General features: G+C 47.7%; 6 protein-coding genes across 6 annotated transcripts; all 6 read left to right on the top strand.

The window, feature by feature from the left end:
* The first annotated feature begins 69 nt into the window (after nucleotides 1-69).
* On the top strand, nucleotides 70-669 carry LOC111627189 (probable cytosol aminopeptidase). Its single transcript, XM_023370759.1, has one exon. The coding sequence runs from the start codon at nucleotides 112-114 to the stop codon at nucleotides 667-669; it is 558 nt and encodes a 185-aa protein (XP_023226527.1). The 5' UTR covers nucleotides 70-111.
* A 1907-nt stretch (nucleotides 670-2576) lies between these two features.
* Nucleotides 2577-3764, top strand: LOC111627188 (CD4+ T-cell-stimulating antigen-like). The gene has a single exon (XM_023370758.1). The coding sequence runs from the start codon at nucleotides 2577-2579 to the stop codon at nucleotides 3762-3764; it is 1188 nt and encodes a 395-aa protein (XP_023226526.1).
* A 1500-nt stretch (nucleotides 3765-5264) lies between these two features.
* On the top strand, nucleotides 5265-5900 carry LOC111627187 (phenylalanine--tRNA ligase alpha subunit-like). The gene has a single exon (XM_023370757.1). The coding sequence runs from the start codon at nucleotides 5265-5267 to the stop codon at nucleotides 5898-5900; it is 636 nt and encodes a 211-aa protein (XP_023226525.1).
* Nucleotides 5901-6241: 341 nt separating this feature from the next.
* On the top strand, nucleotides 6242-6895 carry LOC111627186 (phenylalanine--tRNA ligase beta subunit-like). The gene has a single exon (XM_023370756.1). The coding sequence runs from the start codon at nucleotides 6242-6244 to the stop codon at nucleotides 6893-6895; it is 654 nt and encodes a 217-aa protein (XP_023226524.1).
* Nucleotides 6896-6973: 78 nt separating this feature from the next.
* On the top strand, nucleotides 6974-8263 carry LOC111627185 (phenylalanine--tRNA ligase beta subunit-like). The gene has a single exon (XM_023370755.1). It carries the CDS (start codon nucleotides 6974-6976, stop codon nucleotides 8261-8263), a length of 1290 nt encoding a protein of 429 aa, XP_023226523.1.
* A 153-nt stretch (nucleotides 8264-8416) lies between these two features.
* Nucleotides 8417-9352, top strand: LOC111627184 (2',3'-cyclic-nucleotide 2'-phosphodiesterase-like). The gene is made up of 2 exons (XM_023370753.1): nucleotides 8417-9113; nucleotides 9216-9352. Exons 1-2 carry the CDS (start codon nucleotides 8417-8419, stop codon nucleotides 9350-9352), a joined length of 834 nt encoding a protein of 277 aa, XP_023226521.1.
* Nucleotides 9353-16914: the final 7562 nt, after the last annotated feature.

The following is a 16914-nucleotide window of genomic DNA, read 5'->3' as shown; positions in this document are numbered from 1 at the left end:
CCCAACCTTTTAAACAGCGAGCAGTTTGCTGAAAAAATGCGCACCGAACTCGGCCAGATCCCGAATCTAAAGCTAGAAATTCTTGATCAAAAAGCGATCAAGACGCTTGGGATGAACTTGCTTTTAGCGGTTAACGCCGGTAGTCCGGTTGAACCGCGCCTAGTCGTAGTTGAGTACTCGGGCGCTCCCGAGAGCCCGGAAAAAATTGCTTTGGTCGGTAAGGGGATTACTTTTGACAGCGGTGGTTATTCGCTCAAACCGAGCAACTTTCAAAGCGGGATGAAGTTTGACATGTCGGGCGCGGCGGCTGTTTGCGCCGTAATGAAAGCGCTGGCGGAACTTGGCCCAGCCGTGAACGTAGTTGCGATCGCTTGTCTAACCGACAACCGGATCGGGAAAACAGCCACTTTGGTTGAGTCGGTTGTTCAATCTCTAAGCGGTAAATTCGTTGAAATTGAAGATACCGACGCCGAAGGTCGCTTAGTTTTAGCCGACGGAATTTCCTACGCGATCAAATTTAAAAACGCCAGCGAAATTATTGATGTGGCGACTTTAACCGGAGCGGCCAGTCGGGCACTCGGACCTTGGTTTACCGGCATGATGGCAAATGACGCCCGTTTGATGGACAGACTTGGTCAAGCGAGTCAAATTTCTAAAGAAAGACTTTGACCGATGCCCGTCATTCGTGAACACCGCGAAATTATGCGCAAATCGCAAACGGCTGATTTAAGCAACTTCCCCGGCGAAGTTAAGGCGGGAATGTCAACCGCGGCTGCTTTTCTGTTTGAGTTTAGCGAAAGTAGACCGCACCTACACCTTGACATCGCTGGCACGGCTTACGCGAAAAAACGGGGTCGAGGGGTGATGGTTAAAACACTCATCGCTTACCTAACTAACCGGGCTTCTTTTTCCGATCAGGCTTGACTCGGTACTTCCGGGTTGTTAGCCGAAAGTAAGTCTTAACCGGAAAAAGCATGCGAATGTACCAGGGAATCCACTTAAAACGGACGCCCCTGGTATTTATTTGCGCTTTCCGGGCTGGGACGTTTTGGGCTCTCCTTCTTAGTTCCCAAAGGTACATCAGCGCGTAAGCTGACACCTCGCGGTCGGTGTCCATTTTGTCGATTTCTTCGATGTTGTCAAGTCAAAGGTCAACGCGCTTTTGGTCCCACTTAGCTTGGGTGGAATTGCCCGGTCGGTCAACCCATCAGACAACGAGCGGCTTACTCAGATAGTAGATGCGCTTTGCTTTGGAAACTAAGTAGTTAAAAAGGATCGTGTCTTGGTAAGAGACTTTTTCGCGCAGTTTGGGTAACTGGCAAAAAAGTTCGCGCCGGTAAAACTTGCCGTGCGGAGTCGACAGCGGTGAACGAGCTTGACTGGCGCTGATGTACTTGCTTTTGAACAAAATGACTGGCAGCGCGCGCTGTTTGCCACCCATCAGGCGGATTAGTTTGGTAATTAAAACGTCGATGCTGGGGTCACGAATTAGCTGGCGGTTAACTAATTCTAAAGTACGCGGCACAAACCAGTCGTCGGAATCCAAAATGGTGACGTACTGGTTCTGAACCAGTTTTTTTTGTAAAACGTAGTTAATCACCGAACCTCAGTTACCGTTTGGTTTGCGGTAGTAACGTCAGTTAGCGTGCCGGTCTAAAAAGGGCTGAATTAGTGTCTTTAAGCCGTCGGTCGAGCCGTCATCAATAATTAGAACTTCAAAATTTTGGTACGTTTGCTGTTGCAGTGATCGCAGTGTTTTGCTAATAAATTGGGCTGCGTTGTAAGCAGGGATAATCACCGTGAAGGACATCGCTTCTAACATTATATCGGCTTTTGATGACTAATTAAACGCGGCTAGACAGGTTGCTTGGGCGTCTTTTGGGTTATTTTTCGGCGCGAAGGGGGCAGCAAGAAAAGCAAAAAAGGCATCAGTGAGCAGCAAGCGGCTAAGACGAGTCACTTCCTTTTTTCCAGGTAGCAACCGTAAATTAAAGCCAGCCTAATTTGAGCCAAACCAAGTCGCTGACGAAAGTCGCTGCCGACCGATTGACCGTACCTTTTAATTAACTCAAGCGTTTTAGGAGCAACTAGGTCGGGTCACTGGTCGTAAAAATCTCATCCTTGGTCAAAGAGGTAAATTTGGTAAAGGCCGTGCTTAATTTGACCCCACTCGTAGTTAACCGTTTTAAAAATGCTGGTTAAACTGCAGAGAAAACCGACTAGCGGCAAAAATGCGACCGAACCGACGATGATTCAAACAGTTGGGTCGGAGTAAAAGATGCCGACCACGATCAGTCCACTAATTGCCAACGTGAAAAAAGCCATTAACATTCAAGCGCTCCAAGTCGCCATCTTCACGAGCGAGCGGAGCGTTTCAAAATCGCCGATAATTGCCCGGCTGTGTTTTTTTCACTGCTTGACGGGCAAGTTGGCGACTGAGGATCGGAATTGACTGATGCGCATGTTGCCAAAATTATACCAACTAAGGGGTCTTAACGCTCGCCCGGCGCGAGTCGGTGGCGGTGTTATAATGAAAATAAATCTTGATGGGAATTGAAACGGGGAGTTTTAGGGCTATGAAAGTCAGCAGAAAAATTTTTTCCGCTTTGGTGAGCGGTTGTGTGTTAACTTTTAGTGTTTCGGGCGTGCTTGCTTGCGGGTCAATCGGCGGGAGATCGTTATCGACGATCGGTCTTGTCACCGACACCGGTTCTCTGAACGACTACTCTTTTAATCAGCAAGCGTGGGAAGCGATCCAAGCGATTGATCCGAGCGCTACTCAGGCTGACAGCGTTGTGATGCCTACTTCGCTTGATCCGAGCGCGCTTGAACAAGGTTACAAAACGTTGCTTAACGATCGAAAAAAGCAAATTGTCGTCGCCAACGGTTTTTACCACGCTCAGGGGATTCAAAGTTTCAACCGCCAAGAAAGTTCGCAGGAAGCAGCTTTCATTCTTAACGATGCGGAACTCCCGGCCGTCAGCAACGTGGCTTCGATCATTTACGAAACGCGCACCGCTTCGTTCTTAGCTGGCTACTTGGTCAGTCTTTACTTAGAGGCGTTAGTCGACGTTTATCCGTTGCCTAGAGTTGGAACTTGGGGCGCTAAAAACATTGCGAGCGTGACCGACTTTATGATCGGTTTTATTTACGGCGTTAGCTACTACAACGACCACCGTCAGACCGGTCAGCAGTCAATCGCTTTCGGACAACTTTCTTCGCGTGAAGCGTACACAAGCTCTGGTTTTGAAAAGGGCGGCGGCACTAACAACGCCAACGAACTTTTGGCCGAGGGCGTCAACGTGCTCTTTCCCGTGGCCGGAATTCAAACCGGCGATGCGATTAGCAGCATTGAAAAACTGGGCGAAGAATCGCGCAACAAAATTAAGGTGGTCGGCGTTGACAGCGACATGGTGCTTCGTTACCCTGATAAACCCCAGTACTTTTTGACGTCGGTAACCAAGAACACTAAAGAAGCTATCATCGGCATGCACCGGGTTTTAGCGGGCAGCCCGCAAGCTGACCGAGAAACTTTCAAAGGACTCGGCGCGACCACGGTCGGTAATTTAGCCAACAAACTAACTGGTCTAGCCGATAATTCAGGCCAGGCGGCTTGGAGAGATGTGGTAAATTCGGGGGCGCTCTACCAAAAAGCGATGGCCCCGGAAATAGTTGATATCGCTAGTAAAACGGTGGCCGAAAAAACTTGGCCAGATGCACTGGCTCTGCTAGAAAAAATGAGTCGCAACGAGACCAAGTTTTAATCGTTTAACTTGCTCACAGCCGCGTTATTTTAACTTAGCAAGCAAGGCTAGTTTCCAAACCGCATCCAAAGGTAGCCGATGCTATAATGCTCTATGAATAAAACAAGGAAAGGCGGAATCAGAATGCGAAACAGTAGAAAAACAACGCTCGCGGGTTTGCTTGGTCTAGGCGGCCTGCCAGCGCTTAGTTTAGTCGCTTGCGGAGGAGGTGTGGCCGGCGGCAGTTCCAACATCGGCCTTGTCACCGACGCGGGTTCAATCAACGACAAGTCGTTTAACCAACAAGCTTGGGAAGGGGTGAGAGCGGTTGATCCGGGCGTAACCGAATCCCGCAACGTTGTGCGCCCTGAGGGAACAGGCCCCGCCGATTTAATGCTTGGTTACAAAACGCTTTTAACTAACGGCATTAAAAACATTGTCACGCCGGGCTTTTTCCACGCTGACGCGATTGAAAAATTCAACGAGGAACAAGGATCAGCCAAGGACAACGTTAAGTTCATGTTGCTTGACACCGAACTTAAGGCACGAGCATCAAACGTGGCGGAACTAACTTACGATACGTTGGCCGCGTCTTTTTTAGCCGGCTACTTAACTAGTCTTTGGTTTGAAGCTCAACCCGATCAGTATCCGGCACCAAAAGTTGGCATGTGAGGTGGCGGAGACTTCCCGGGCGTAACCGATTTCATGGTTGGGTTAGTTTACGGAGTCAAGTACTACAACGACAACCGCGCGACTGGTAAAAAAGCGGTTTCGTTCGTGGCTTTCCAAAACAAAGCTGATTTTACCAACACCGCTTTTGATCCAGGTAAAGGAAGACCGCGCGCTGATTTGCTCGTTGCCGAGGGAGCCAAGGTGATTTTTCCAGTTGCCGGACCGCAAATTTCAGACGTTTTTGCCGCCGCTAAGGCAGCGGACAAAACTGACATCCGCGTGATCGGAGTTGACACCGACATGGCCGAGCGTTACGAAGAAGAAAAAAACTGGTTCATCACTTCGGTGCTCAAAAACATCAAGGACTCGGTGGTCGGACTTTACAAAGTTATCACTAACGCGCCTGACGCTGATAAAGAGACTTTCAAAGGTCTCGGGGCGGTGACGCGCGGCAGTTTTGCTAACAAACTGACTAAGCTGGCTGACAACACCAACTTGGGCGCTTGGTCAAACATCAGCGATCCGGCCAGTTTCTACCAGCGCGTAATTGATAACAAAGATTTAATTTCGGAAGCCGAAAAGTTAACCGCGGGCAAAACGTGGGATAACGCTTACGACGAATTAATCAAACTTGACAACAACGACGTTAAAGCTTAACTTGGCCTTTCCAAGTCGTTTTCAAACTAGCCGACCCGGCTAGTTTTTTTGTTTGGCAAGGGCGTTTTTGGCTTGCCAGGAGGCCGACCAAAAAAACCGCCGACCCGAAGGCGCTTAGTATAATGGTATTATCAAACTGACTAACCAGGCTAGGTAGGAGCAGAGCAAAAAATTAGCGCAAGGAGTTTTTGGATGAAAGTAGAAGCGGTTAAAACTTGGGAAGATTTGAAGAAACTGAAACACGCTTTTTACGGACCAACGGGACCAGTCGCCAAACTGAAACAAAAACTTAAAAATGCTTCGCCAGTCGAAAAACCTACGCTTGGCAAAAAGTTGCAAAAATTAGTGGCCGACCAAGAAAAAAAGTTCGCTGCGATCGTTAAAAATTTAACCCAGCAAGCGATTGACGAGCGAATCAAAACCGAGTCGGTTGACATTGGCAGTCCGACCGCTCCTCTGGGCAGTCTCCACCCGCTGACGCTAGTGGCTAACCGCGCTCGCCAGTGGTTACTTGCTCAGGGCTACTTTGAAACAGTCGGTTCGGCGGTCGAGAGCGATGAATTTAACTTTGAACGTCTTAGCATCCCGGCCGATCACCCTTCGCGCGAAATGCACGACACGCTCTACTTAGATAAATCCAACTTACTGCGCACTCACAACACCAGTTTGTCGGCCCGCGAAATGGCACTTAGGCCAAACCAATCTTTCGCGCAGTTTTCGATCGGCAGCGTTTACCGCAACGACGTTGACGATGCAACCCACTCGCACCAGTTTCTCCAGTTAGACCTAGTCAACGTTGGACCCTACGGATTGCCGGAGTTAATTTGAACTTTGCAGCAACTGGTTAACTTTATTTTGGAAGGCGAGTTTGAAATTAGACTCCGACCGTCTTACTTTCCTTTCACTAGTCCTTCGCTTGAAATGGACATTAAAATCGGCCCGCGCTGGGTCGAAGTTTTGGGGGCTGGATTAATCGCCCGCAGCGTTTTTGATCAGGCCGGCTACCAAACTAACCAAAATGGCTTTGCGGCCGGAATCGGTCTTGACCGCCTGGCGATGGTCAAATACCAAATTCCCGACATCCGCGAGTTTTACAAAAATGATCTCCGTTTTTTAAGTCAGTTTAGAGGAGTCGAAAAATGCTTTTCTCGTTAAAAGAGCTCCGGCGCATGGCTAACTTACCGGCCGAGATGAGCGACCAACTAGTCGTTGACGCGCTCGTGCAGCTTGGTTTTGAAGTTGAATCACAAGTCCGCTTTCCGCTCGTGGAAGGCGTGAAGTTTGGTCGCGTTCACGCGGTTGAGCCTAATCCATCGGCCGATCGTCTGGCGGTTTGCCAAGTGGTCTTCAACGACCAAACGCGCACGATTCAAACTAGCGCTACCAACGTCAGAGTCGGCGCGGTCGTGGCCGCTTTTGTGAGCGGTTCGCGGTTAGGTGAGACGGTTTTTTCACCTCGGAAAATGCAGGGAGTTGTTTCGGAGGGGATGCTGATTTCGCTCAGCGAAGTCGGCTACGCGAGCGCTCTGCTCGGGCCGCTTGGTCAAGGGATCACGCTCTTTGAAGCTGAGATGGATCTTGACCACGACCCGGTTGATTTACTCGGTTTAAACGACACTTTGCTTGACATCACCGTTTTGCCTAACCGTCCGAACAGCCGTTGCTACCAGGCAATTGCCCGCGAGTTAGCGGCTTTTTTTCACCGTCAGGTGCCCCGTGAGCACTGGAATAAGTTTCGCGCCCAGGGAAGTTTAAAGGTCAGCGTGCCGGCTGGTAACGAGTACGTTTTAATCGGGGCCAACGCTGATTTTAAACTGACTTGAGCCGAAAAACTTTTGATTGTCAAGAGCGGTTTTGCGCTTGGCAACAAAATTAACAACTTGATTAACTTAACGCTTTTGATGAGCGGTTTACCAATCAGTGTTTACGACCAAGATAAAATTGGCAACTCGCTCGCTTTAGTTCGTGTCGGTGAGGAGAACTTAGCCTGGGGCGATCGGCGCTACGCTCTCAATCAGCACTTAGTCGTGCGCGACAAAAGTCAAATTATCGGTTTGGCCGGTCTTGGTCCGATTGACTTTTACCGGGCTAACGAGTTGACCAAACGGCTTGTCATTGAAGTGGCGGTTTTTAACCGCGCCGATGTGCTCAAAAACCTAGCCTTAACCGCGTCTAGCGGCGTTAACGCCCACGGACAAATTCACAGCCGTGCACTCGGGATCGGAGCCGTTTTAAGAGCGCTCAGTTTTTTAGAGAGTCGTTTAGATCGACTGACTAGTTTAACCGGTTTTAAATTGCCGCCCCGGCGTTTAATCGCGCTTGATAACCAGACTTTAACCCAAGTCGCGGGTCAAGACATTAGTCAAAGCGATAAATTCGTGGCGGCCATGCTCAGTTTGGAAACGATTGGTTTTGAAATTGACCGCGGTAAGATCGCTTTGCCCTACGATCGTCAAGACGTGGTTGACCAATTTGATTTGGCGAGCGAAATTCTCCGTTTTTACGGGCTCAACTTTTTAAAGCCAAGACCGCCTTTACCGAGTCGGGGCGAGATCGTGGCACCCGAACAATTGGTTTGGAAATTAGTCGGCTTTGGACTGAGCCAAGTTGTTTCCTACCTTTTAGTCGATTGGGAAGCTAACCGCTTTGACTTTTTTAAGTTAGGTCGGCCGATCAAACTGCTAGACTATCCTTCCAAACTTTACAGCAGCATTCGCAATTCGTTGGTGAGCAGTTTTTTGCCGATCGTGGACTACCATCTCAAACGTAAAATAACGCGGCTGGGATTTTTTGAAATCGGTCAAGTTTACCTTGACACCCAAGTGCTCGGACTTTGTCAGAGCGAGACCGATTTTGAGACTTTTAAAGCCAAGGTGGTCGCCCTTTGCCCGCCGGGTGTCACTTTTGCTCCGAGCAGTTACGCTTATCTGCACCCGGGTCAAAGCGCCGAAATTTATTTGGGTAAACAAAAGATCGGCTACCTTGGCCAACTTCACCCCGCTTTTTACGACCAGCCGGTTTACTTTGCCGAGATTAATTTAACAACCTTGGCTAAGGTTAAATCTGAAAGAGTCAGTTTTACGCCCTACTTAAATCAGCCGCTCAAAGTGCGCGATTTGACCGTTAGTCTCAAGGCTAGTCAGAGCATAGCCACAATCACGGCCCAGATCAAAGCGATCCCCGGCGTCTGAGAGATTGAGGAAATTGGTCGTTACCTTAAAAAGGATGGGCAAGTTAACGTCAGTTTGCGGGTGAGCGGCGATGAGAAGGCGATCGCCAGTTTTGAAAAGCAATTTTACAATTCCTAAGGAGCAGTCAATTTAGTTATAGTTAAGTTGGTACGCATGAAAAAAAATCTCAACGTCCTTTTTATCGGTGACATTTTTGGTCAACCAGCCGTCCAAGCTTTAGCGACTTGCTTGCCGAAATTAATTAAACTCCACCGGGTTGACTTTGTGATCGCCCAGAGCGAAAATGTCTCCGATCGCAAGGGACTAGTTAAAGCCGATTACGAAAGGCTCAAGCAAATCGGCGTCCAAGCTTTCACGCTCGGCAACCATGTGTGGGCCAAAGAGGGGATTAAACAGATCATCGCTAACTTGGATGTAATCCGCCCCTTCAACGTCAGCCCCGACTACCCGGGCGAGGGAACGCGCGTTTTTAAAGTGGCGACCCAAACGTTAAGAGTGACTTCCATGCTGGGGGTAACTTTTAACGAACTAACCGACAACTGGAAACAAAGTCAGGCCGACAATTTTTTTGACGCTTTTGATTTGATTGAAAAAAACTACCCGCGCACTGATTACCATCTGATTGATTTTCACGGCGAGACAACTAGCGAAAAAAACGTCTTTGGACTTTACGTGGACGGCAAAGCGAGTGCGCTCGTCGGCACTCACACCCACGTGCAAACTAACGACGCCAGAATTTTGCCGCGCGGCCTAGCTTACATCACCGATGCGGGCATGACCGGACCGAGCAATTCGGCGATCGGCGCCGAATTTAAAAGCGTTTACCGGAAAATGCGTTTTGACGCCCGCAGTAAGTTTATCGTTTCGCAAAACCGCGTTCAATTTAACGGCGTTTTGATTCGTTTTTCCGCGAGCGGGCACAAAATTAAGAGTTTAAATTTTCTTGTTTAAGATTGTTATACTTGTAGCAGTTACTTATCACTACCCAAAGGCATGCACAAACCTCACCAACCTCGTCACAACGCTTGGGGCGCGATCAGACGCGTTTTTGGACGCGGTGTGCAGGCCACTTTGAACGGCGTTGAATGAATTGGGAATAAGTTTCCCAAGCCAATTTACCTGTTTCTTTTCTTAGTCATCATCATCATTTTCGTTTCAATGATCTTAAGTTTGGCGGTTCCTAACGGCGTGGTTTTAGCTGGTCTTAACCAAGACCAGCCGGTTCATTTTTTCAACTTAATTGGTCGCGACGGAATCATTTGGTGACTCAAGAACTTCATCCCTAACTTCATGGCTCTTTCCACGACGGGGATCGTGATCATCACGACCGTCTTTGTCAACGTGGCCGAAAAAGCAGGGTTTGTCGATCTAGTCATGCGCAAGATTGCGACGGCCGTTTCGCGCAAGATCTTAACGCCGATGATGATCATGATCGGTTGCTTAACTAACCTGGCGGCCGACGCGGGTTACTTAATTTTGATTCCTTTGGCTGGTCTGCTCTACTACCGGGCAGGTCGCCACCCACTGGCTGGGATCGCGGCCGTTTTTGCTGGGGTCTCGGGCGGATTCGTGACCACGCTTTTACCGGGTACGATCGACGTGATTATGACCTCACTGACCAACGACATTTTGGAGAAGCAAGGCTACCAGCACCTTAGCATCAACCCGATGTCGGTCTACTACTTCACGCTAACGCTGTTTTTCCTTTACATCCTAGTTGGTTGAGCGTTGACCGATTTGGTGATTGAGAAAAGACTCCACCAGCGCTACAAGTTTCACCGACCGACCCACATCGTGGTCGGCGAAAAAGTCAAACTAACCCACCTTCAGCGCCGGGGTCTGATCGCAGCGCTGGTCTTTATCGCGCTCTACGTGATCGTCTTCACGCTCTTTATTACCGTGCCAGGCGCACCTTTCAGCGGCTTTATCTACGAGATCCAAAACATTCCCGCCGGTTTTAAAGTGGGCGACTACCAACCGCTTAACCACCTAGCTTTAATTATCGGCTTTCTCTTCTTGGGAATCGGGATCACCTACGGGTTTTTTGCCCAAACTTTTAAATCACCCCAGGACGTGGTTGACAGTTTGGTGGAAGGCTTTAAAAAGGTCGTGCCCGCGCTAATCCTTTTTATGGTTATGGCTCAGTTTATCGCGGCGCTCAGTCAGTCAAACATCGGAATAGTTTCGGGCTATTACCTAGGGATCGGACTGACCAGACTTTCCAACCCGCTCGTCGTCTTGGCGCTGTTTGTAGTTGTGGTGGCCTTTTTTAACTTGATGATGGCGGGCCTAACTTCAAAGTGAGGGATTCTCGGACCGATCTTTCTCCTGGCGCTTGCTAAGGCGGGCATTGATCCGAGTGTGACCACGGCTGCATACCGGGTGGGCGACAGCGCGACCAACTTGATCGCTCCTCTCATGGCTTACTTCCCGCTGATTTTAATGTGGACAAAGGACTGGGTGGTCAAAGAACAGCGCGCTAGTTTTGAAATGGGTTCTTTGATGTCAATCATGTTTCCCTATGCGGTTTGCTTTTTGGTTGTCGGTCTAACGACGCTCTTAGTTTGGGTCGCAGTCGGGACGCCGCTCGGCGTGGGCAGCCACGTCTATCTCAAGCCTGCCGAAGAAGACCTAGCTTTTTTAGCGCCGCTTAGTTCCGATTGGCGGCTCGCGGTTTCGGCGCCAGAAATTTTTAAATTGAGAATTTAAAGGCGCTGTTTTAAGGGATATTTTGGTTTTTTAACCCCTAAATGCTAAAATGTAGGTGCTATTCTAATTTTGAGGAATAGCGATCCAATACCAAGATCATTCAAGATCTCTATAGAGGTTTTAAGACAGAAAGGTTTTTAAAACAATAAAGCATGAATAAAAAATTATTCTTGAGTTTCGGAGCGCTAATTGGGATTACGGCACCACTTGCAGCTGTGGTGGCTTGCGGCCCTAAAGCGAAAACCGATAACGAAGTAGTGGCGGATTTCCTTGGAGCAGTCAAAGGTTCTTACACCACTACGATAAAGGACAAAACGTTGGCGGACTTGGGCATTAAAGCCGGAGAAACAACAACTGCAGCATCGTTGGGAATTAAAGATCAATTCCCTGCAACACCTGACGACAAGACAAATGTAATATTGACTGTTGAGTCAGTGACTGGCGAAACTGCAAAAGTTAAAGTTTATGTCAAAAAGGGCAGTGCTGAAGACGATAAAACTTTTGATGTCCAAGGATTCAAAAAAGCAGATGATACCTCAAATGAGGATCAAAAATCTGTTGATGATCACATTGCTCTGTACACTGGTTCATACACAACCAGCAAAACAACTACAAGGGTAAGCGCAACAGGTATCACAAATGCCACAACTTGGGCAACTAAAGCTGAAGCAGATGCGGACTTGGGAGTTGACCTTCCGACACCACCTACAGGAGTTACTGTGGCATACAAAGTGACTTCTGCAACTACTCCATCAGGGGCAGCGGGTGTTATTACCGTCGAGGTTACTGCAAGCAAAGGCGCAGCCACACCAAAAACAGCCACTTTCACAGTAACCGGTTGAGCCGCTGAAGCACCAACCACCCCAACCGAGTAATTACTTTAGTCAGTGGACGATAGCAATTAAATCTTAAGATTTTGCCAAGACTAACCGTGAGGTTAGTCTTTTTTATCGTTTATAATCAAAACAAGTCTTGGAGCGGAGGTTGGCAAATGAAAATTGATTTACATCTTCATTCGCCGGCTTCCAAACCAAACGGCGATACGATTGATTGAAAATCGCCCAGCCACGCGCTCAAGCAACTAAAACTCCACGGGGTTAAAATCGCAGCCTTCACCGACCACAACACTTTTGAGGTTCAGTTTTACCAAGGTGTTCGTCAGTTGGCTCAAACGGCTGACATTTGCATTTTGCCGGGCATAGAAGTTGATGTGCGACGTCTCAATGACAGGCGCGCTAACTTACTAATTATTTTTGATGACAACCTTAGTTTTGCAGAGCTTGAAACAATTCAGCAAATCGCCCGCCAAAACTTGTCCAAGCAAGGCGTGAGCATTGCCAAAGTAAACGCTTTGTTCAGCGACTTTAAGACTTTGCGAATTCCCCATGTGGGGAAGAATGATTTTTTTGATCCCGAGGATTTAAAACAACTGGACCACGACGCGGTTGAAGTAACTAATTTTAACCATCCCAACTACCGCAAGTACTGTCAAAGCGATTTACAAAAAGCGGTCGTTGCTTTCTCAGACACCCACGATTGAAAAAACTACCCTCAGCACGGACGGAAACTTTTCACCCGCGTGCCACTTAATGAGAAGTCTTTTACAGCCCTAAAAAACGCTTTGGCCCAGCCAGGTGTTTACGCGAGCGAAGGAGAGTTATGATAGAGAAAATAGTTTTGGGAAAGATCAACGATTTAGACGAGAGAAGTCGGAGAATTGAAATTGAGTTTGGCAAAAAAACTAACGTTATTATCGGTCCCAAAGGCGGCGGGAAGTCGACGCTTTTTGATTTGCTAGCCGGGCTGAAGAACAAGGTGATTTACCAAAACGTAGTTGAGGCGTTAGAAAGTTTTGGACTGGAATTTTTGGAAGCTTATAAATTTAGCGGCGAAGTTATTTCGGCCCGCATTTTGGCGCACCGCGCAGCTAAAACCCGTTTGCAGGACTACGGCCAGCGCCACGACATTATTTATCAGCAAGATCCAATTAAGGAAAACCTTCACAATTCCAAAGAAATCACCAAGAAGAAAGAGCGCTTTGCCCGCGACGTGGTTAGTCGGGCGCCCACAGTGGATAATTTAATTCGCCAAACCTCGGCTTTTTACCACGGCATGGAGGGATTAAAAAGTCTTGACGACAAGGTGCTCAACTGGGCCAATTTATTTAAACTTAAAAGTCAGCAAAAAGACGCCAGCGATTTAATTTTAAAATTAAATTACGATCCCCAATTTCAAATAGCTAAGTTAGACCGCCAGAACGCGATGCTCAAAAAAGCCAGCGAAGCTAGTCAAGAGTACCAGCGCGACACGCTTTTGAAGCTCAAAAATAATTTGGATGATCTTGACCAGATCTCTGAACAAAACCGTCAAAACTTAAAAAATCAGCTACTCAAGTTAGAGGAGCATTTTAAGGTTCTCAGCCAGTTTTTCACCGAGCAAATCAACTGACTGAGCCGCGTTAAAAAAGTTCTCACCCTATTTTACCGCGCCTACCAAGCCGTGGTGGAGGAGATGAAGATCAAATCGTTTGAAAAGGCCGGTCTGAAAGATTTTCGCATCAAAGCTGAAACTCACTTTCGTAAGTACGCCGAGTTAACTCGCACCCAGCAGCAACTTTTCCGCGATTTACTAGTCAACCCAGTTCGGCTTGATTTTAACCAGGCGCAGGAGGGAGCCCATTTTCTAGCTTTTGAGATCAAAAAAACGGTTGAACTTACCGAACCACAAGTTTACACTTTGCTCAGCCAAGTGCTCTACAAGCCAGGTTCAGATAACGACATCGGAGGCTGGCTCAAGACAGCGATAGAAAAAGGTCTTAAGGAGTTTGAGCCCGAGAAAATTCGCCGTAAGTTAGTCCAAATAGTTAAGGAACAAGTTAGCGTTTTAGCCAACGGCAAAAATTACGAAACGATGTCGCTCGGCGAAAAATCAATTTACGGAATCAAGTACAAACTGCTTGAATCGGCCGATCAACCGCTTTTCCTAGACCAACCTGAGGACAACTTAGATAACCACACGATTGCCGAGAGTGTCCTCAAATTAATAAACGAGCACCAGCAGCAAATTTTTATGGTTACGCACAACGCCAACTTGGGTATCTTGTCAAGACCTGAAAAGGTAATCCTGGCTAATCTGCACGACCCCGACGAGCGCCCTTACCGGGAAGGTCGATGGGTCGTAAGCGACGAGTCAACTGTGGACGGGACCCTTTACTTAGAGGGCGGTTCGCAGTTTTTGGAAAAAAGGTATCAAATCGTGAAAGGAAAAAACTATGACAATTAAAATTGAACAAGCTAAAGCAACCGACCAAAACGGTGATTTTCGTCCCATCAAAGTCAGTTTTGCGGCCGAGAAGTTAATCATTTCCCCAGATTCAGACCAATGGAATAACCAGGGCATCAACAGTTTTTTAACTAAGTTAGCCGCTCAAACTCCGACGGACGACAAAATTGATTTGGTTTTCGACAAGGAGAACCGCGGCGAGATTTATCTTTACGTGGTTAACCTTTTCCAAACTTTCAGCGATCAGTACAACTTAGGTCGCTAACCAAAATTAGGTTTGGTGTTAAACTAACTTTCTGATGAATCGGCTAGTTTTTTTGACCCAAGGGCTAAATTGGCAGTGCACTTTTCCGAGCGGTTTACTTCACCACGTGTTTAGAAGTGGCTCGAAACTTTTGCTCGTTAAGTTAACTTGGAGTGCCAAGTTTGTCACCGCCAAGGTGCTTACAACCCTAGGCGGTTCGTTTACCCGGGCCGACCGAACCCAGCTTGGACGTCAAATTAGACGCTGGTTAGGGATTGATGATCCCAACTTAGCTCGTTTTCACATTTTAGCCGCCAAGGACGAGTGACTAAAGCCGATCGCGATTCGCCACCGCGCTTGTCCGCTGGTTGGTCTGAGCGATTTTTACTTCGCCCTAGTTTGAACAATTATCGGTCAACAAATTAGCATGGCCGCGGCCCGCGCGATTTTGGCTCGTTTTGTTGAACTTTACGGCCAAAAAATTATTTACCAAGGACGAGTTCACCGCGCTTTTCCAAGCGTAGAATTAGTCGCTAACTTGGCGGTTGAAAACCTTAGCGCCGCAAAAATATCCCGTCCTAAGGCCCGCGCGATTTTGCAAATTAGTCGCCTGATGTGCGAACGCAAATTTGACTATCGCTACTTAGAAAAATTGACCGATTTAGACCAGTTAGTTGGGCGTCTAACCGCTTTGCCGGGCATCGGTCCCTGGTCGGCCAACTACCTAGCGATGCTCTACTTTCGTCATCCCGACGCCCTGCCGGCTCAAGACGCGGGTTTAATCAAAGCGGTTAAGTTGCTGAGCCAAGACAAAGCGGTTGATGATTTGGTTTGAAAAGCAAAGCTAGCGCAGTGAAAAGGCCTAAGATCGTACGCGGTTTACTTTCTTTGGAAATATTTAACTTAGCAACCAAAAAAATTTAACGACAAGTCGTTAAGAGTCGCTTTCCAATTCAGATCCCGCTAGCCAAGGTTTTTTGATTCTATAATTAAAAGGTAAATCCAGTCCGTGGCCAGCGTCAAAAGCGTTTGTTTGACTAGTCAACGCCGACGGTCACTGTTTACTAGAAGGAGCTGCACGTGGAACTCAAACCGCTTTTTCAAACTTCAACCATTAAAATTGTCAGTTCTCCGTCTGCCAGCGCTAAAACAAGTCTCAGTCGACCGGCCAAAGTGAGCGGCGACCCGCTCGGAGTGATTCCGACCGGCATTTTCCGTGTCATTCGCTCGGAAGTGCTACGTCAGAAATTGACGCTAATTTTTTTAGGCGCCACTCTTTTAGCGCTAACGATTTGAATTACTCTGTTTGCGCTCGTTTACAAGACAAGTTGGATTAGTTATGTTTTACCGAGTTCATTACTACTCTTTAGCATCTACAAGTTTTTGATTACGCTCGTGGAAATGGGTTGCATGCGTCGAGCGGTGGTTCGTTACCGGGAAGACTTACGTTTGGACTTAACTTCAACCCCGCCCTTCTTAGCCAATTTATATCTCAGTCTCTTTAAAAAGCAGATCGCCCACAACTGACTAACTTTTGTGACGATATTTTACGGAGGAATTTTAACGCTTTTGCTCTGGTGACTGAAAGATTTGCAGTGGTGAATTTTTGACTTCAAAAACTGGGTCCGTGCTCTGTTTGCCAACCCGACTTTGATGAGCTGAATTTTTACGATCGCTTTAATCACGGTGGCGGTTGTCCACATTCTCATGACAATTCACCGCCGTAAAAAAATTCTTGAAATCGACGCCTACTTCGGAGCCAAATTGGCACCGACCAGCGAGATTGAAGCTCTCAAAACCAGCCGCAACAAATTTTACCGCCGACTATTTTTAGTCTCACTGCTAGTTCTGCTTGTCATTCCCGTTATAATCAAAATAGTTGTCTTCACAATCTTGCGCCGTCGTCGCAAATAGTTTTGAGAAACTAGCCAGGAGGAGTTATGCCAATCGGAGCTTGAATCGGAATTTTAGTGGTCAGCATTATCATCGCCCTCTTGACCGGCGCCGCGGTTGGTTTCTTCCTGACCAAAAAGTTGTTTGAAAAGCAACTTCGTGAAAATCCGCCGATCACCGAAAAGCAAATCCGCGCCATGTACATGCAAATGGGACGCAAACCTTCCGAAGCCCAAATTAAAGCCACGATGCGTTCGGTTAAACGAGCAAAATAGTTGCCCTTGCAACTTTTTGGTTTATAATTCCCACTAGGTCGCCATAGCGCTAGGGTCCACCTGATCCCATCCCGAACTCAGCAGTTAAGCCTAGCAGCGCCGAAAATACCTCCGGGGAAGATAGGACGCGGCTCTTTTTTTTAGCGCTTTTTCCGACGCAAAGGGCAATTAATCGCCTCCAACAAACCGCGTTATAATCAGTTAACAACCGTTTTTCAATTCTCTTTTGCCAAATTGTTCGCTTATAA

The sequence above is a fragment of the Centruroides sculpturatus genome, unplaced genomic scaffold (assembly GCF_000671375.1).
Source record: "Centruroides sculpturatus isolate CEXI.00-Female unplaced genomic scaffold, Cexi_2.0 scaffold597, whole genome shotgun sequence".
Classification (NCBI taxonomy): Eukaryota; Metazoa; Arthropoda; class Arachnida; order Scorpiones; family Buthidae; genus Centruroides; species Centruroides sculpturatus.
Note: the sequence above shows the minus strand (reverse complement) of the source record. Positions and strands in the feature narration are given on the sequence as shown.